Consider the following 22,000-nt stretch of genomic DNA (forward strand, 5'->3'; position numbering starts at 1 on the left):
TTCCGTACAAAGGCAATAATGGCGCTTTCATTTGTTTGCTATGAAAGTAATTGAAGAGACCACAACTGATAGCTGTTTTAAGGGCTATTTCCACTGCTTCCGTTCCGGGACCGGGCCGGGACCGGGCCGTGTCCGGGACATTTCATGCATTCACACTGCGCCGTGCTTGAACCGTGCCTGCGCTGCGCTCTGGCTGAGAAATGTTGATGTGTGTATGTGAAAGAACGTCTTCCTCTTTTTTTCATACCGCAGTTCACTCCGCGCGAAATATGTCACTACAACATACACGCATCCACCCGAGTGCCTTCCGTGCACTCTCCGGCCAACACAAAGTATCGTCGGCAACGATAGTTTTTCTCTCGCACGGCGGCAGCACGACGGCAACTCAGCGCTGCCCCGGTCTGGGCACGGCTCGTCGGTGTGAATGCGTTCATAAGAACGCATGCAATCAATCTCAAACGAGCCCGGACGACACACGGAACAGCCACGGCCCGGTCCCGGAACGGTAGCAGTGGGAATAGCCCTTTAGAAAGGAATATTTTACTCTATTCACTTATGTGATTCGAGATTCGGAACTTGTCACTAAGGATTTGGAATTGGAACTAGAGGTTTCAAGTTTGTGAATGGAGAATTGAGACGCAGAATATAAAACATAGGATTGTGAGCATGAGCCTTGAACAAATGGGATTTGGGTTGCAGCAATGACTTGAAAGTCACACTGAAACTCGAACCAAGTTAGAATTGAAAGAAATCTTAAGCATAACTATTTCGTTAGATTTGCATATGTTAACAGAATGAGAAGATAGTGTAAACACATCTTTTTCGCAAAACAAAAACGCTATCTAACGCAGCCGAAACATCTTCTAAGTAAACCAAATCAAAACACTTCACACTGTCTGTGTCGACTTTTGTGGCCTTGACGATGCAATCCTCTATCAATCAACCAACCAAAAACAAAGCACTTTTCCAGCTTTGCAGCACAACAACCATCATATTCTCAGCAAACATTTAGGTTCATACACCCTGGAAATGATCATCGGTGAAGTGTAGAAAGAGGGTAAACTTTAACCGTGTTTATAGAGCAAACGTGAACTCATTACCAGCAACACAAACAAGCGCAAGACACATGTCGAAAGGAGAAAACGTTATCTTACAAACCAACAAAGTGACGGTGATATACAGCTTGTGCACAAAATCTCGGTCCAGACGGTAAACATGTTTCATACAGCTATCTGTTCATTTATTCACGATCATGACATTGGAGTCATGCAGCTCGAAAAAAAATTTCAATATGTTGCCCGTTCCTTTTGAAGTCTGTCTAACGTGGTCTATGAGTTCTTCTGAACTAGCTGCGATCTGTCATCGAACGTCTCTCATAACAAAGTAAAAAAGTTTTAGCTTCACTTTTAGGTGACAAAACTCCAGCGGAAGCTTTACACCCGGAACCCACCTGCGACCCTGAACTCGTTCTATTCAATGTGAATCTTGATACACAGTTAGGAAACGAACCTAAAATATGAGCTTTCCCAACATACAAGCCACCCCCTCCGCGAAGGATGATGATTTTTTGAGTGCATCCAATCCACATTGTAATCTGTCTGCGAATCTCCTTATTCACCTCCGTCAATCAACCAGATTTTTCAGGTCATAGAAGAAATTGCTGATGGGCAGGTAATAAAAGCTGTCGTGTCACTCAGCACAACGGATGGCATAAGCCGGTGTCGTAGCGAAACTTTCCTCGATTTGTGCGATATTCGACCCGACCCGAGTGTGCAGTGCAATTTAACACCAACACCAGCAGGTAGGTAGGTATATGCAAAGCGCAAGTCGAAAAAGATGATTTCTTAGCAGCCGTTAACTGTTAAATTAGTGTTGTCGGAATCAAAATTACACACAACTCGAAGTCTTGGAGGTTCGGTGAGCAAGCGATGATTGGAGAAGACACAGGGTGAAAACAAACGCAAATAAATAAACATATGCCAAAGCTAACGGCCGGCAGCCAGCAAAGGATGGATGAATGGATGGGGCAAACCGAATCGGCAAACACACCAACATTAAGCCATGCTGTATGGCAAATGTAAACATTTGCTTCGGCAAACCAGACCCACTCTCGGACCAACACACGGAAACCCAAAACCCAGCTGTAAATGAGCTTTGGCCAGGCAGTTGTTCCGAAACTAATGTTGATTGAAGTAAAAATTCTTTCATCAAGAGAGAGACGGGTTTGCCGAGTAGAATAAGTTGCGAATGAAGTGTGGCGAAGCTAGTCTATTGCTAGGGAGACTAGAAGCACAGCTCTGCTAAGTATGTGGGTGTCAATAAATTGGAATTTAATAAGTGAATGCTTCACTATGGGAGCATAAGTTCAAATGATACATTTCTCTCGATGACCAAGGCTAAGAACCCTGCTCAAAACTTTTCATCAGATAAGAAGAGGGCAAATAATCTTTCTTTTCTAGTCCGATAAACCACAAAACAGAACCATCATACTGATCCCACTGTTCCAAAAAAGTATTGAGGGATTTTACACGAGTGCGTCAATGGTGTCGGTAACAAGCTTTTAGATTTCAATGAAACTTTCTAAGTTTGATGACAATTTAAGCCACTTTGCATACGAAAACGATAAGAACTAAACAGTTTTGTTTATAGAATAAAAGGATGGTATTTACTACAATTTTAAAACAATTTTTAAAACATGTTGAACCCTAAAAAAAAATGAGTTCAGAATTTAAAATGCACTTTTTCTAAAAACATGTATCAAATTTTTGAACGTTTTTACTGATAATCCTTACAATATCTTAAAAAAAGTTTCTTTTTTTGCTTCTCACTTTTTTCGTTTTTCAAGTCTCCTTAAAAAGTTTTTTAAAGGAAGAAAGAGAGCATACAAAAGTTTATGCTGGAAATCATCCTTAAAATCTAGAAGTCACAAAAAAAATCTTGAATATAACTCTAGGTGGTCCCGAGGAATACAGCCCTATCTGCCACTTCGTGATATCCTCGCTCAGCGAAACTTACCATACATGCTACTTGTTTATAGCTATTTGAAGCGCATCAAGGTGCCCATTTAACAGCGAAACGAATCTCGGATAAAAAAACATGATAGTTTTAGTATTAGATATAGTTTCAGCTTTTAGTCGGCAGCGATGATAAAACAATTGTCTTTAGCTTATAAGATATTTCAGACCATAAGGCATTAGATATAGTTGGCTCCGTAAAACATTGAATTGTATTGTGCCGTGTCAAATAAATGTTGTGTGAACAAAAAAAAAATAACTTTAGGTGGCATGTTAAGGGGAAAAACCCTAAAATCGAAATAATAAAAAAATATTGATATGAAAATAATTATGAATATTCCTCTAACCGGTTCGAACCTTTTTTAAACAAAAGGGAAGTTCTAATTTTAGTCCAAAAAAAAAATGGAAATTTCGTTTTAAAGACAGTTGAGACAAAAAAAAAACGAAAATAATTACAGGGCAATAAAATTTGCATATAATTCCCAATTGAAGCTGATTTTCAATTACTAAAAATTTCATACATATTATCAAACGCATTTCAAACTTTAACTTGAGAAACCGGAATAACTCCAAATTCAGTTGGAACCGCGCTGAAGTATTTACGAAAAATACTAGTGCGTGATTTCAAGTTTTACTTAAATTAACCAAAAACGTTCAAAAGAACAGAACAATTTTAGTTAAACTGAAACGCTGCTAGAAACTAAAACACCCAGCAGTGAAATTATAAAAAATTTACCCTAAAATTACTGGAACTGGAAAAAACGGCAAAATGGCCACAACAGAAACTAGTTTCGAGTTGAAAAAAAAAAAACATTTTAGAAATTGATCTCAAATTAGTGGTATCTAATAACTTCGAATAGCAACTATAACACAGAAAAAAAAATATTCAAAAAAAAAAATATCAAACTTAATTTAGAATGCAAAAAAAACTCTTGTTGATGTAACTTTATATCGAAAATACTTCAAAAGGTTTGAATGAAAATAAATGAATTCCTAATTTAGCTCAAAATTGTTACGAAACGACTCTGAAAACTAGATAAAGCCAACAATGGATATGAATTTGAAACGTTCCAATTAGCTTAGCTTAGCTTAGTTTTGACTGTACATATCAGTGGCTGCTACAACGTGATGGGTCCGAGCTACTCAAGATGCACAATCAATCAACTGAAAGAATGACTGGGAATGGTAATTCCTTCTAACTGTGCATCATTCAATGACCCGATTTTTTATAGACTAATAACAGTGCCGGCCACGACTTTACAGTCAGGTGGGATATGGTCCCCACTTGACTCTAAGGACGCACAGCTCAACATTTTTCCATTTGAAAATTTTGATGTCAAACGATGCCAAATACGGTTGAGTTTTATTTCTCAAAGATCTGTTTCAACATTCACAAAAAACTTGACGTATAAGGCTGCTGAAAACATGAATTGACATAAGTTATTACAACAACATTGCTGCGCTTGCACAGACGTCTTACTCCTTTCTACAACCATTCACCGCATAAAGTCATCCAAATAGATCATCCACACGTTCATGCATCTAGTACAATCACGAACGTTATCGACAGAAGTGGAAAATCGGAGCACCGAGATATTTTCCATGCAGGGAAAAATCGGAAGCGACGCACTGTGGTCCAGAAATGGCAAAAAGGTGGTCAAAAGTCATTTTCTCGTGAATGATACATTTTAGAGCAATACTGTCTCCGGGAAAGTTTTAGAGTAAATAGAGACCCTTCTTTGGACGTTACCAGACCACTGATGAATCCCCCTATAACTGAGATAAAAAGAATATTTTCTCTAAAAATCAATATTTTTGATCGCCGTCTTTGGCAAAGTTTTCCAAAATAACATAACAAAAAACTTTGCTGAAGACACTAGGTAGCTATTTCTCAATTTTCATGAGCTAACTGGTTATGTTCAATTATGTTGAAAAAAGGTTTTTGTCGGTAAAATTCATATTTTATACCACTATACCTCTGATATTCTCACTGAATGTTTAAAACAACATTAGACCTTTATTTTTTATATGGTGAAGCAGACTTTATTTTATGATAATTAGGTTTCTATCAATTATCCCTGCCAAAAAATTAATTTTTGGCAAGTATTTCTCGATTTTCTGCCGTTTTCCAACCAATCCCACGGCAAGATTACCACCCATGTGATCTGCACATATGTGATCTGCCCACACGGCAGGTAAAATTTCTTGCAGAAATTTGCAGAAACTTATAAAATCATGGAACAAAACAACTTTAACGTAAGTTCATTCATGTCATGTTGATCAATAGCGGATTCATGTTGGAAAAAACATAGCAAGTTTTGCATTGTTACGTTTTGATACATCTTTTAAAGAATTATCGATGCATGTTAACACGTGGTTTTTGAAAATTCGATAAACTTTCAATAGCTAATTATTATTTTTACCTACTAAATATAACTTATATGATTATAATTTTCATAAACCACGTGTTTACATGCATCGAAAATACTTCAAAAGCTGCATCAAAATGTAAAAATGCAAAAATATAGCAAGATTTTTTTCAACAAAAATCCGCTATTGATCAACATGACATAAATGAACTTACGGTAAAGTTTTTGCAAGAAATTTTAACTGCTGTATGTGCAGAGTACATGGATAATTCAATTGGTGGTAATCTAGCCGTGATGTGTGTTGGGAAGCGGCAGAAAATCGAGAATTAGTTGTCAAAAGTTAATTTCTCAGCAGAAAAAAATGATAGAAGCCTAATTATTTTAAAATTAAGTCTACTGTAACTTATAAAAATAAAGGTCTCATGTTGTTTTAAAAGTTCAGTTAGAATAACAGAGATATGGTGGTATAAAGTTTGAATTTCAACGGCAAAAACCATTTTTTTAAACATTGAACATAATCAGATAGCTCAGTAAGATTGAGAGCTAGTGTCTTCAGCATTTTTTTAAAGTTATTACATTTTTATTTATTTTTGTTATGTTATGGTACTTTGCAAAAGACGGCGATAAAAAATATTGATTTTTAGAGAAAATATTCTTTTTATCTCAGTTGTATTTAATCTTAAAATTTCCCGAAGACAGTATTGCTGTAAAATGTAACGTTTACGAGAAAATGACTTTTGACCCCCTTTTTTCCATTTCCGAACCACAGTGCGACGAGTCGCTCGTCTGACAAGGATTTTCCAGTAAATTTCATAGTATTTTAATATAATGCAATCTTTGATTCAATATAAATGGTTCCAAGATATGCGACACTAATATTTTCTTTCTGATATTATATTCTTATAGTTTTGATTGTTTTCTAGTTGTAAAACCATATCAATTCAATCATAAAACAATTAAACATTGAAGACAAATCAAATATCTGCACCTATTTCGTAACCAAGACACTACAATATTTGTGACGGTCCATGGTTGTAAAATAATGACATCGCTAGAAATCTTCGTGTGCAGGACTCACCTGCGAATTGCAGAGTAATGCTACAGCGACAATACAGGGTTGGAAGCGGTCAACGATGTCAAAAATAGTAATTTTAGTGATTGAGTTGATGGAAAAAGTGACCAAAAACGGAAGAAAAAGTGACCAAATATGAAATAAGGCCGTTCCTATAGGCCGGTAGAAAATTTACTGAAAGAATTGTGAATTTTGAAAACATTGCAGAGAGAGGTAAGTTGAGAGAGAGTAACCTAAATCAAAGACTATCATGTAGCAAAACTCGCGTCTCTCACTTTGAAACTTCACTCATTCTCAATATGGTTTGCGTTGTAATAGAACTATGAGAGTGGGAGAAAATTGAACAGAGAGAACAGGAGAGAACAGCGTCAAAAATAAAGTGTTTTCCTGCTATTATTAGCGATACCGCTTACCGTGTATCGCACGTTCTGTTCGAATTAATTATTACGTAGTTCAGCCAATGGTCAAATTGAGAACAAATTCGAATTATTGCTTACCGCATAACATAAACGATCATTTTTAATTACGTTTGACGATAGGTCCCAAAAAATTCGCTTTCTCGAAACAAATCGCCATGCAAAATTTTAGCATATTCGTGCCGTAGCCTCTTTTCTTAACCTTTGTGTAGTCACAAATTTCCATTGACATAGATAGACAGACATTTGATGCATAGTTTGAAATAATATATTTTTCCGGCATTTCTTCACTCGAATAAAGTGCTGGTACTGCACACCTTGTTTCCCACGTAAAACAACGACAGCAGCGATAAGGTAATGGTTGTTTAATAAAATTAATCTAGCAACAGTGACGTTTTACGCATTTTTAGATATTTGGCTTATAAAATCGCTTCTAACAATTTAATGAGTATGCTTTTTTTCATCGGTTGAAAAAGAAAATCTGACTGCTCCGTCCGTTTGACTTGAAATTTTGCATGGCGGGTTTGCCACTGGGAATGGCAAATAATAAATCTAAAAAAACTAAAAATTCATGGTAAATTTTCACTATGAAATTTGTAGTTGGAAAATACTGGGTAAGATGAGATTTTTTGCCTAACGAGCAGCTTCAAGTAACGATAAAAAATCGATTGAGTGCTGTAAGTACGGCCATGAATACAACTAAATTCTCGGTTCTAAAACGTTGTGGTTTTTCTGCTCTCAAGTTTTTTTTCATAAAACTTCATTTAATGGCATAATTTTGTTACCTTCATCTCATAAATTTCATAGATTTAAAACACTTAACGTCACTTCGAAAATTTGTTCACATAAGCTTACCACAGGTAAACTATAAAACCTTGAATCGCTTCTCAATTTTTATTAACACATTCTAACAGTGAAACATCCATGAATGCATAGTTTTTCTGTATCAACAATAATATCTCTTGACTTGACGAAATGTTATTTGAATAAAATATAAAAATACAAAAAAAAGTTCAAAAGAGTAAGCTGTTTTTTGTAAATACTCAATACAACCATTAGACATTTGGATGACTTCTCCCAACAAGGTAGTGAATTTTATTCGTTCAAATAAAACCTTATTGGGACGATGACTATACATATTATTGGATTTTTTACAGAAATGAAAAATATGTCTTCGAGAGAAATTCATTTTAATTTTCAACTCCAAGTATATTTCAGTGAAGAGTTTATTGAAAGAGAATATAATTTTTTACCTACATCCAATCATTTTAATATTTTAAATAAAATTGCGTCGATTCCATACTTAGACAACAAATTTGTGTATAAAAGACGTCTGATTTTATTTTTCGATCTCAAGCGTACAAAGTTGCCTAAATTACCGATAACACTAAACTCACAAAGTTTCCCTAAAATCTGAGCAAACCAACTACTCGGCGAATGGGCGTAAAATCCCTCCATTATTAGCAATTCGCTAGCTCAGACTGTATCTGTATAGTGCGCAATTCTACAGCTTTGCATTTACAGTTGCGTCACACCACCGTTCTGGTGTATTTTGATGGTCACACGCACACACACACAGTCGTCCCAGACAGTCTCGCGAAGACGATCAACGTTCCAACTGTAGCTGTACTGTAGCCATTGTAAATCTAAGGGGAAAAAAGCTCTCTGCTATTCACGTTAACAGCACCGCCGTGTCAGTCTCAGTTCTACCAGACGATCGTACGCATCCTGCACAGTGGTGTTGAGAGTGTATCGCAAAGTGCGCGTGTGCCTGCATCAGCAGAAAAAAAAGAATAATAAAGACAACTCAAATTTCGGAACGACTAGTTCCGGTGTGCAAATTTCGCTGTCCAGAAAACAAAGGTCTTTCCGACAGTAAACCAACCATTCCGGTATCAAAACTGAGGCCATGTCAGAAGCGGTCGTCATGAATCGGGTCTTTCGATACTTTATGAAATTCCACGGCTACTTCATTGCATTCTGTACCATCTTCTTCACGTCGGTGATCATCGTGACCTCATTTATGGGCCGCAGCATACACGAAGAACCGTTCATTATTGAGGAGGAATGTGAGTGATGTTTACTTTATGCTGCCACCCACTTGCTCGTGGTTGCGGACACCCTCTTTCGGCGCCCGTGTGAAAATCAATAATGATCAATCATGTGTTTTCAGAGCTGAAGTTGAAGTTATTTTCGCGTTCTATGATTAGTGTGAGCACACGTTGGAAGTTTGCTGATTCTGTGTGTTTTTGGTTTTGCTCTTTTTCTCTACTTTCATGTGTGGCCCGATCTGCTGCGGTGTGGTCGCAGATGAACCAGTGCAAAGATATCCGGTGTTGATCCAGGTAGAATCAATGCTGTGGCTGTGTGCATCTGTGATATTAGCCATCGGATTGTATAAGGTAAGCACGGCACGAGGGAGGGCTGGGATTTCGTGCAAACAAAACAAACGGAACGGTCTCGGAAGGTTGGGAAAATCAGATAATGAAACACGCCACAATAATTGGGCCAGTGAAGATTTGCTTCGTGCGCAGAGCAGAGAGTGATTTAGAGCGTAGTCTTTGCTTTGCGGGTAAAATATGCAAGGAATGTTAGAATGTTTATCGGGCGGTTCGGGAGGGTGCGATCTCCGCGGGATTGTTGTCAAGTTACAAAGGCGTTAACAGCAGAGCGGAAAGAATGTTGATTGAGTTTTCCAGATGGTACCGTATGCTTCGTTTTGACGCACTGAACTGGAGAACCAATGTATATATAATCCATATTTATGGATGAGGTTAGTCAACCATAGACGGAAAACCTCAACAATATAGACGAAAAAAAGGGTGAGGTCTCACGAACCAGTTACCTAGCTCTAGTAGAAACATGAAAACAAGACAACTATTGAGTAAAAAGTGTGCAATCCTCTTTTGTTGAGCTCAAATCAATATGCATTTTTATGACAGGCTAAACAGCAGATGATCATGAAGATTGTTATTGGTAATATAGCGTAAAGGCTACGAAACAACAGGCTTCACATAAAGCTGTATACATATACTCGAACCATTTTGAAGGTAAAAAAGCCCTGATTTGATCTATTTCATTACACTGGAGAAACATACAAAAGTTTGGTTATGGTGCCTAAATTATAGTTTTATTGTTACAAGCAAATTGAGAGTAAAGAAAACTGACACTTTAGAATTGAAAAACTAACCACACTTGACCAGCAACTTAACTGGGACGTCCAAATCTATCAAAAAATTACCAAGGCTACAAACGCTCTACGTGTGTGCAGGAAAGCCATTGGAAAAACCTGTGGTCTCAAATCCATTATACTGCACTGAATGTATATAACAATAATTCAATCAAGAATCTTATTTTTTTTGTGGCCCAAAATGACTGAATCATCAACTCATGCTAAGGTTGATAAAATCCAGAGATTAGTCTGTGAATCGATTTGTGGAGTCATAAAAGCCTTAGACGCAATGCTTCACCTTCTTCCACTTCACCAGGTGGTTCAACTGGACACAGAAAAAGCGGTTTAAGACTGAGCATATTGAAAAATTACTCGGAGCACCTTTTCTGTGAATTCCGAGTACAGATCGGACTCGATTTTATATAGACACGATTATTTATGATCCGATTATATGTAATTGTGGACTCGATTATATGTATAGTAGGATTTTTTTTTCTATTTCAAATAAGCGTTTTCTAGAGCTGAAATATCGTAAGGGAATTTCCATAAATTACGTAACGCTCGAGAGGAATAGAGGGTGGCCTATCTAACAAAGCGTTGAAACTTATGCAGAAAACTTTGAGGATCTGTACAAATGAAGAGGGTGTCGAAAATTCCGGATTCCGGATTACTTCGTGATTAGGAAGAAACTAGATGGGAAAACAAGGCAACGATTCGCCCTTACCACGAAGTAGTCTGGAATTATTTTTGCACTGCGTAATTTATAGACGTTCCGTAATTGATTCATGAAATAAAAAGAAAAAAATAACTGGAGGGTTGTGTGCAAAGCCACGACCGCAAGATTGAGGTAGAATACTTTTACAAGAAAGATAACCCGGCTGCTTGCGTATCAGTCATTTTTTCTAGTAAATAAACGTTGACCAATCAGTTCAATCGAAATTTGCGCTTTAACAAGGATTTTCAATAATATAGTAAGTTGCTTGTCGAGATGAAATTTTTTCGGATGTCGTGCTCATGACTGAAGGAAAAGATAATTCAGTACTTTTTGAGACACGGAGATGAAATAAAATTTATTACTTTTACAAATTTAAAAATGTGAATTAACTCATTAGAAAGTATTAACTCTTCAATCAAGTTTTTATTTCATCCTGAAAAGGACAATTCGTTGTTAATTTTTGTATCGAATAAGATGCCGATCACATCTTTGCGTTATCACTGACAGGGCGAATAAAGTATTCCTTGTGATAAAGTAAAGAATGAAATGCTGATATAACACTCTAAACTAGACGGCTCACGTGTTGTCAAAATGAGTCAACTCTTCATTGAATGCATTTACTAGTGTCCACTATCGCACAGAGACTGCATTTCACTAAAGTGCCTCACTGCATCAGCCACTATCGATGCTGAGATCCGCTGCAACTAGTTCGCTATCCATAGCCATGCCACAGTTGTGGCCGCTATACGCTACCATTGGTATCCACTGTCCCTGCATCAGCTGGCCCAGCTGCTATCGTTGCTGGAATTCGGTGCAACTAGTGCGCTATCCATTGCTACGCCACAGCTGTGGCCGCTTTCCGCCATCGCTGGTATCCACTGCACTGCTAGTGTTGATGCTAAGGGAGGAAATGAGTACCTGAACAAAAACCTGAACAAAAATTTAAAATCAAACTTGGTTCCTCCGAGAACGGCACGAAACCGAGAGTAGATGTATTCGAAAAATTGCCAAACACGGTTGAATCCAAGGAAAATCAAAAACATTTGTTTCAAATACCCTCCGTGACTCAAAACTTAGTCTGGAAACAAAAAGTCCTCGGAAACTCACAATTAAGGATGACTTCTCGATTTCGTCAAACGGTTTTCCAATATTGATCCATTAGGGATGAGCTGGGTTTGCTCGTATATTCCAGAATAACTCAAGGATTTCTTGATGAGAAGTAACTTGTCGGTAGGAGTCCAAGAAACGTTCCTATGATAACACGAAAGCATTTCCAGTTTGACTTAAATTTGCTAATGAACATTCGACCAGAAAATTGTTCTTATCAATGGCAAAATGCTTCATGGTCTGATGAAATAAAAGAAAATTTGATTGGATCCGATGAAAAACCGCTGGTTCGCTGTCCTTGGACTCTGCCTACAAACCACAGCACACAAAAAAAAACATTTAAACATGGGAGTAGGAAGAAGGAACATTATGGCCTCGGAATATTTTGCTTGGTACGGGAGAGGCTCAATTTCCTAGATAGTGTCAAGAATAGACAGTATGCTAAGATCCACAAAATACAACATCATTTGGAATCCCATTATAATGACAGTGTATGCGTAATATAAAGACCTTAACCGTCGCCTGAACTCAATCAAATTGTTAATCTAAGGCAGATCGTGGAAAATGTTCGTGAATTATGCGATATCGAAAAATAAGGATGAAACTGTGGTCCAAAATGCTGATAGCATGGTACGCTATTCCTGTCAGCACGAATTGAAGCCTTATTGAATCCATGCTGCAAAGAGTACCTACTTGCATCATTGCAAATTGTGAATATTTCTATTTCTGTATCGAGACGAAAACTCAAAAAAGATTCAATTTATCAAGATCTGGACATCGTCAGCGAAAAAAAATGAACAAAACAAATTTTTCAATTTTGCGACAAACTTGAAACGAGTTGACAACGATTATGAGGAGAAAGAAATGACAGCAGGAACTAGATCGTGGAGAGCTAGAGCAATTGTTTCGGGCTAATGACACACGCAAGTTTTACGAGGAGGTAAACCAAACCCGTAAGGGCTACACACAGAGTCCAGATATGTGTAGGGACGAAAAACAAACCTACAGGTAGCAGCAATTTGTCGATGAGAATTTCAATAGCAGAGCAACCGACGAGAGCTGAAGAGAAGTTAACCTTGGAGTCCAGAACAAACGATAACAGTGTCTTAGTTCCCAATATCCTGGAGATCAAAAGGGAAATTGGGTCACTAAAGAACAACCGAACAGCAGGTATGGACAGATCGGAAGAGCTCTATTAACACGGCAAAATGGCAATAGCAACGGACTCCACTGTGTAATTTCCAGCTTTTGGGAGGAAGACAAACTCCCACGGAATGGATGGAAGAAGTAGTATCCTCTTCTAGATTCTGCTCCGCCATCTTTCTCCTCTAACAAAAGGATTCGTAACGCAGTACCAAGCGGGCTCCGCACAAGCACGCGCTACTACGAATCAAATCTTCATCCTTCGGGAATGCCGGAAGTACAACGTACCCATACATCTCGTCTTAGTGGACTTCAAGGCAGTGCGTCGAATTGAAAGGGAGAGGCTCGAGAGAAATCAACATTCGCCTCCCACGGACAGTGATCATGGATGGCGATAAAGTCAAAGTGGTAGATGAGCTTGTATACTTGGGATCTCTGGTAACCGCCGACAATAGCACAAGTAAGAAGATTCAACGACGTATCCAAGCCTGAGATCGGGCCCACTTTGGCCTTCACAGGACGCTTCGATGCAGGAACATACGGCGTCGAACGGAACTGACGATGTTCAAACCCCTAATAAGACTAGTAGGTAGTTCTCTGTGAACTTGAAACCGTGACACTGTTCAAGAAGCACTGTCCGTATTTGAACGAAAAGAGTTGCGGACAATATTTGGTGGAGTACAAACCGAAAGCGGAGAGAGACGCTGGTATATGAATCACAAGTTGCAGCCACCTGACGAAGGTCGGTTGGCGACGACTAGCCCAGGACAGGAAAGAGTGGATGAAAATTTCATTGAAGTAAGCATAAAGTTTTCTGCACAACTGAGTATGGTATATCGAATAGATAGAAATCCCAACGTAATCATTAACTTTGAGCATTGCAATTTTAGTACTGCGACCCGGACGATATCTAGACTGATATTGTGTAATCCAATTATTTGCTTGTAGGATTTTAGAACACATTTGAGCGTTTGGAATTATTTCGAAGTTTTCATGAGGAAAGCAGTTAAAATACTAATAGAGCGTTAATTATCACAGATTCGATGTTGTTTTTCTCTTAATTTCTATCATGTTTTTTTCATGCTCGAGGATATTCGCTGATTTCAACTATACAATTAAATATGAGAGCCAAAGGCATAACCAATAATAAAAGGATAAGCTTCGTAAATTTCACTAAAAGCTACTTTAGTATTGGAAGTACCTAAATAGATAACGTAAAAAATCTCCTTGAATGTGGCGGAAACAAATATTATTTTTTAAGGAAGAGTCGAGTGTAATATGTGTAAAAAGTTGTATTGATCGGAGTTTTCGCTGAAAAGGAAAAAAACTTTTTAAATTCAAAAGTAATCAGGCCGTGTTATAAAATATTTGAAGTACTGATTTAACCAAATCTTAGGATTATATCAAAATTGTTGCATATAATTAAACCAACCCTACAAAGCCTACATAAAGTTATTCCTACTGGATCATCACGCAGTAGGATAAGCTTATGTAGGCTCCTCAACAACTATGCAAACTGACAATTAAGCCAAGACATCGCAAATATGCTTACATGTTGCATACTTGCAGAAAATATTGCTATTGAAATATTTTAAGTTTTCCATGTCTTATAAATTTGTCAAAAATCAGGTCAAAACAATTTAGTGATCAGAGATTAACTCGACTGATGTTTCTTAAGTGTTATTAGTAAAGCAAAATAATGCTGTATGCTACTAGATTCTGATTTTCAAACGATTTTTTATAACTATACAGATTTCTGGAGCTCTGCCATCGCTGGTCTGGATAATACATTAAATTTTTTCAAACATTTGTAGGGAATCAAATTGGCCAATTTTATTGGCAGGAGGAACGAGGCTCGGTATAGTAATATTGTTGATAATAAAAGTGATATCACAAAAAATCAATATTTCCGGACGCAATGAGCGATATGGGAAAAATGGTGGAACAAAAATAAGCATTTTTTTTTATTTTGCCGCATTCAAATGTTATGAGTAAAAAACAACCTTTTTTTGAAATAATCAATTAACAGGTTAGGCGTCGTACACAAATTACGTAACGCATGAAGGGGGGAGGGGGGTTGAGTTTGCGTTACTTATTGTTACATAGGAGAGGGGGGGGGTAGTAGGAACAGTTACGTAACTACGATGTTGGTTCGAAATTGAACATTTTGAGGGGGGTCAGGTTGTTCAGTGTTAAGTTATTTCACGGGGGGAAGTCATATCGAACGTTACTTATCGTTACATAGGGGGGGAGGGGGTCTGAAATCTAGATTTTTAGTGTTACGTAATTTGTGTACGACGCCTTACTCAAGATGTTTGCTGAAGCAAAGAAACCGAGGTTTTGACTTTTTAAAACAAACGGCTTCACTCGATCTGAATCACTTAATTGCTCGATCTGAATCACTTAATGAGTCTTCATGGCAATCAAAGAGAGTAGATTGGAGGAAATAAACCTCTTACCAATCCATTGATTAGGGTGGTATGATATTCGATATTTATATTATTTTGAAAAGGACGGAACTTGACACTTTTGACGTGGGATGATATCTATCTGAAAGTTGGAGGCGCAAAATAAAAATCAAGCAATGCAACCACGAAAAAACTGGTCAGGGCTTGAGCGCTTAAATCTCAGTCATTTCTCATCAGATCTAGAGTTTTTGGCATCAATCAAACAGAAATTCTTTTACCCTTTAGTTTTTTTTTACAAAAATAGATACACTATTAAAAAATTGATAAATAATATGGATTGTCTAAATCATACCGAGCAGCAATTACTACCTTTCTTGCACTACACAGCCGACACTAAAGTATACAAACGATTTGACTTAGTGACCGATTAGCTGTTTTTATTGTGCTCGCTCGAGTGCACGCCCACTGGAAGTATAACTCTCAGTAGTCACGTATAAAAACTAGCATGCAGTCTTCATTGTCTACCCGATCACTGACTTACTGAAAACTGGCTCAACCAGCAGCAAGCAGAGCAGCAGTTGGTGATTTGATATTTAAATGTTTGTATGGTTTTTGCTACAACTCTAATACGTTCGATCGCAGCCTTTCATACCAGACGGGTTAACCAGCGGACCACACTGCACGGCATTACTGAACATGTCCAGACAGATCAGTGATTCTGTCCGGACCTGGCCAGTTAGCTTTTAGCCGTTTGATCAATGCTGATAGTAAGTTGAGCGTGTACTGGCAGCGTGTGTTTATTCAAATATGAGTTGTTTGCCTGTTTGTTGTGTATGTGAAGAAATAATAAGGGAACTAGGATCATTCGGGTCAAAGGTAAATGATAATTCGAAATTACAATTAATTAAAAAAACTTGCCGGTGTCATTATTATGAAACACCCAATGGCGCTTTTCAGCGCACTCAAAAATATGTAGTTACAGTAGTTGATAATTGGCTACCACTCGCTAAAACGTTGCCCCTATCGAAAATCTTTTACTCTTCTTGCCAATTCCTTGTCTTCCAAACTCCTCCTTTACTCGAAGTTACGAAGAGATAACATGCATAAATTGTACCTTCATTTTCATTCCAAGACCGTACCGGTACCGGTACCGTACGGACGCTAATTTCTGATTAGAGCAATGAGAAAAAGGCAAAATACTGTTCATCTCTCGTCGAGTTTCAATATCTAGTTGGACGCGTTGGTGCTTGAGCATTCGTCCATATTACGGCTGTTATGCAGTACTTGTTAGTTGCACAAGTACTGGAAATGGCAGGAAATTTCACCAGAAATAACAAGAGAACTGAAATCATCCTTTGTGAATCCGAAATGAAATGAGGATAAATTATGCAAACTTGCCGTTGTCACGATTGATAGTAGTATTACATCAACCATGCGGTCGTGTTCAGTTACTACCCTCTTGCTATTTTCATATCCTTAAATAAAACCCACAATGGCAAAAAATCTGTAATTGAAAAAAAGCAAAAAACAATCTTTCTTTTCTTAACGTTTTTGTGAACAGAAATTTTAAGTAAACTCCCGAAAATTGCATCGGGCAAAAAAGTGTTTTTCAAGAGCTACGCAAGTTTCACTAATTAATTGTTCACACCATTTCAAACGAAAAGTGGATGAACATATCTTTACCGAGGGACATCCACTTATTTCGAATAACATTCATCTGCTTCTTTCCGTGAATAACTTAAGGAAGTTGAATGAAATTTACAAACAACATCCATCCACGCTTCTCAATAAAGACATCGATAACCATGGCTGTCCAAACTCCTCCCCAAAACCCCAGATTTAGTACAGCACAAAAGCAACTTCAAAACCTTGCCACCTAACTTTAATTGGAAGGTTTTGTTTTGCCTACCTGCTAACTAACCTACTGCTGTACCTACATAATATCAAAAGTGAGGTTTCCTGCCATGCTCAGTCTACATAAACATAGCACTGATGATGGTGTTAAGTCGGACGGTATAAATTATTATTTGTCGATTTTTTTTTTCAACAGCACTCAATAGAAATTTTTTCTGTTTTCAATATATGAATATGTGAGAAGCTGCCCTTTGACATTCTGTTAGTTTCGAAAGAGACAATGATACGCCTGTTGAACCCTTTTTTAACGTTGAACATCGATGACAATCCAACTTTGATCACGTTTCAATCAGAACATGAGAAAATGTTAAACAGTATCTACAATTGCTAGAAACAGTTGATGAATCAACTGCTGATTGCAAGTCGGAGATACATAAGAAGGAACCAGTAAACGTGCTTTACCAGTGTCATTCTCAGCTGATATTCATCTTCCTCAACCTTCCTAATCTCCAGATGGTTTTCAGACAGTTGATGAACGAGTTCGCTAAATCTTATTCTAACCTTGACATATGTTATTCAGCGTCAAAACAACCCCATTTTTTCGGTAGGCCGTATATCATTTTTAGATCATCAGCCCAAGCACGGTCTGGCTTGTTTCAAGCTGGAATCGGAACCGATTGAAAATGCAGCGCACGATACTCTCGTGAGTATCGCATTATAATACAATTAGCATCACAATGCGATCGTTACGTCCGTCCGCGCTCTCGCAACCGGTTGGCCTAGTCTGAGAGAAAACGGCTGAGATCAGCCAACCAAGCCGCTTGTTTGTACCAAGCACTAACGGTTGTTGCTTTTTTCCGGTTTTCAGTTTTATCGGTGTAGATTAAGTTTTGCGAAATCTTATAATTTTACGATTTAACTGTAACTAGTAGAACTCATCATAAAACTAATTTATTAATTTGATTATCTATCAACTTTCAGGAGAACAAAACATTCCTTACCCCGTTTCTGGCGCTGTTCATCATCGATGGGGCGGTTGTGATTGTGCAGGAAATCGTGAATCTCTGCACCGGACGGGAATCCGAACTGGCTACCATCGAAACTCGCCAGCTGGTGGTGATGATACGTAAGTAGTAATTTAAGCCACTTTTAGGCGTCACACTTCAGCTGGCCCCTTGAAATGACCCAGCCGGTAACGGATGTGTTTAAAGAAACAAATTAGTAGTGTTTTGATTTTGTTACCATCAGGGTCACGGAAAATTACCGAACCAGAAAATATCCATTTTTAATTTTCTTCTCTGTTTCATTTCCCGTCCCGTCTCAATCGAAGTGGTCAACGTGTACGTGTTGGTCAGTCTGATAGTGTTGTACCGGATGTTCGCCAAGGGACCGCTGCCGGCCTCCCAGAACAGCTTTGTCCGGTTCGACAACGAGCGGGACGTGGAAGCCCAAACACAGGCCACCGCACCGGGCCACATTCAGACCTACCAGAGTCAAACCCCGCAGCCACAGCCGCAGCTAAGCTCACAACAACTGCAGCAAAATCGAAGCTAGTGTCGTTGTTCGACTAGGTCTTATTTATAGACGGTAGGTATGGTATTAGTAGCTGCACCCTTCGGGTGTAATGTGGCTAACAGCTAGGGCATAGTCAATTCCCTATCATTTAATATCATTATTTTTATAATTATTATAACACTGTTGTTGTGCGTAAGTGATCTATGACTGTATATGTATATAGCGACAATGAAAAAAAAAAGAAAAAAAGAAAATCGTTGAAGGAAAACAGAATTACCGTAGTTTTCTTTTACGTTCCGATCCATTGCACCCAACTGACTGCCCGGCTGCTCATTTTCCGTTACGTTTGGCCTTAATGGCAACTATTTCGACTGCAAAACGAAAAGAACGCAACGAAAAGAACGCGCTTCAGATTCGTCGAAGGTAAGGTGGAGAGTTGTTGCCTTATTTGTCACTAATTGAGACAGCAGAGAAGTCGGAATGTGCAGCAGCAAGGATTTGCTAATAGATTGCTCAATGGCGCGGAACGGGTTTGGCAAAAAGGTCGGCCGCTATGTGTTTGCCACTTTTACATACACAGCCCGCGGTAACGTTTAATTACCACTAGGGGTAAGTTCTTGCTAATGGAAGATGCTTTTTGTTCATACATGGCAGCTTAACAGTTTTTTTGATCATTCAAGTAATAAAAGAGCTGTCAATACATTCTGTATGTGTGATGTGTCACTCGCCAAACAAGGCAGAAACAAGTGTTTATGGCGATACTACAAACAAACAGAACAAATGTTTTTTTGCTCACAAAAGTCTTAAATTGGGTAACATAAAATTTCAAATCCAGCTTGCGCTCAGTTTGTGGTAATGGTAAAAATACCCAACAGCTGTAGTATGAGTATGTACCGATAGCCGTGCGCGGGATTTCGTTTACGAGGACCTGGATATCACTTTAAGGATAGGAAGGTAGAGTGGGATGAAGTTATTTTTTCCTACGAGAGAAAGTTCAATTTTGATGGTTTTGACTACTACGCGATTTGCAGGCATTTTCGAAAAAATCCCCAGTTGAGATCAAGCGGGAACATTGGAGGTGGATGGTGTGGGCTGCAGTGGTTTTGTGCCGTTTACAGGAGACATCCAGGACGACAACTTCATCCTCCAGCAAAATAAAACTGCCATTCACGTAAGCAAAGTTATTGACTGGTCTGCTCCGAGAATTTTGGGAATTCTGGCAAGGCGAGTTGGACGAGTGGACTAAAATTCCGAACAAAATGTTGGAAAGCCTGAGTGACTCAATGCCAAACTGTACCTATGACAATAATCTGAAAAAAAATGGTACTCCAACCAAAAACTGAGGGCTGTTATTTTTATGTTTAAATCGTTCTTTAAAAATAAAGTCTGATGTGCGCTCTGCATAAAAAAAATCGTCTTTTATAAGTCTTCTTGGGAAGATGGGTAATTTGTTCAAGGTTAAAAACTCCCGTGCACACGACCATGTTTTAACAAGTGTATTTTGTCATAAATTCATGAAATCGGGAGCCATAAACCTTCAAATCCGGCTTTCGCTTGAGTTGTTGTAATGCTATATAATAATAATACTCACCAGCTGGAACATGATTACAGCCCCCCACACTTTGGATGCAAGACAAAACGCGAACGTGTGGCTGTGAGCTTTTGCCTGTTTTATTACGTACATGTCAGCCCCGGTATAGATTACAGTCTGTTTATTGTCTTTATTTTAAGTACGGTATCAATTCATTAGCCCGAGAGCTGCCCTGCCTGCCTGAGTGCCTGAGAAGTGTGCGCGTATCGTCGCGTGTATCTCCAGTTTTATTACTCAGTGCTCGAGCTGAGATGTTGTTGTTTCTGTTCATTGTTCATCGCAGTCCACTCATCAACATCATAGCAAGAGTTTGCTGTAGATAAGTTATAACACACCAAGCGAAAAGATGCTGCGGGCAAAGTGGATAATTTTTAGTGGCAAACTGGCCGGGCGATTATAGAAGAAATTAAATTACTGTTGATATCAACGTATGAAGATTTTTCATTCGTTTTGGTTTACCATTTGCACTCGAGGGGTTTAACTGCGAAACGGGATGAACGTTCGTTTGTCGACCAAACTCACACTCTTGCAGGGAGCGTGTAACCGTGGCAATCAACAATAGAACCGTGGACAATTACCAGTATATATTTTGCGTTAACTAATTGCAGCTACTCAAAATATCCATCGTGGGAAACGTTGAAGGGGTAGGTATTCATTAATTAGCTACTCGTAACAAATTACCCCCCGTGAAGCTGCGTCAGGAATAAGTTATTTGGAGAAGAATGCCGACAGTTAAAAAATTAAAAAAGGTAGGTACATTCAATCACCCTTCCTGGTTGTATAAACATTTGTGTAAGCAATAATATATAGGTCATGAAATCAACCATCGAACTTGTCAAAGTCTGTTATTGTTTGTTATGTTTAATTTCGTGCTCCGAACTAACCTTCAGGCCGATATAAGAGTCAATACACCGATTGCGTGCAGTATAATTCCGATAATTTCCACAGGAAGCATTAATGCGCCGAGGGAATTACTCAATCTTTATTCGGTTTTCTCTATTGGTGGAAACGGGCAATCTATAGCAGAACCTGAGGCACTTTACTTTCAGAAATCGATTTTTTTTTTGTGACAGTCGTACAATTAAATGTTTATCCTTATAATTGAGAGCCGGCGTTATATGATATGAAACGGCTTTCTTTGGTTCTAAGAAAGCTTTTCTTATATGTTGATGGGAATTCAATTGTTGTTATTCTTTTCAACAAAAACTGCAGAACCAAATTGAATTTTCTGGTGGTTTGGCTCAAAAATTTAAGTTCAAAACTATTTTTTTTTAATTCAAAGAAAAAATATATTTAGTAATACAAATAGTATGGCTGTAAATCTAAGAATACAAATACAAATACATACAAATTAGTATGGCTGTGAATCTAAGAATACATCCACTAAAGAAGCGATATGGTTTTACAAGTTTATCTCTCAGTTACTCTAATTCAGATGATCGAAAAAAATTCGCTCGGGTTTTGAGGAGAAAAACAGCATTGGAAGTTCTCCGCACTAGAGCAGGAGAACATGCTCGTATCAGATTTCCGTTTGGCAATCATAAAGATTTTCAAGCACCTCTAAAATGTGAAGTTATGGTCGAAACCCCATTTTTGGACCATAATCTAAAATTACGATGGAAAT

The 22,000-nt window shown here is 38.1% G+C and overlaps 2 protein-coding genes across 6 annotated transcripts in view; one reads left to right on the plus strand and one right to left on the minus strand.

Moving 5' to 3' along the window:
- LOC129724929 (uncharacterized) overlaps positions 1-22,000 on the minus strand; it is a 311,814-nt gene that overhangs the window by 77,765 nt on the left and 212,049 nt on the right. The window lies entirely within an intron of this gene.
- Positions 8,545-19,058, plus strand: LOC129724932 (uncharacterized). The gene is made up of 4 exons (XM_055680221.1): positions 8,545-8,940; positions 9,182-9,273; positions 18,252-18,396; positions 18,601-19,058. Exons 1-4 carry the CDS (start codon positions 8,781-8,783, stop codon positions 18,822-18,824), a joined length of 621 nt encoding a protein of 206 aa, XP_055536196.1. The 5' UTR covers positions 8,545-8,780; the 3' UTR covers positions 18,825-19,058.

This window comes from Wyeomyia smithii, chromosome 2 (genome assembly GCF_029784165.1).
Source record: "Wyeomyia smithii strain HCP4-BCI-WySm-NY-G18 chromosome 2, ASM2978416v1, whole genome shotgun sequence".
NCBI classification, from domain to species: Eukaryota; Metazoa; Arthropoda; class Insecta; order Diptera; family Culicidae; genus Wyeomyia; species Wyeomyia smithii.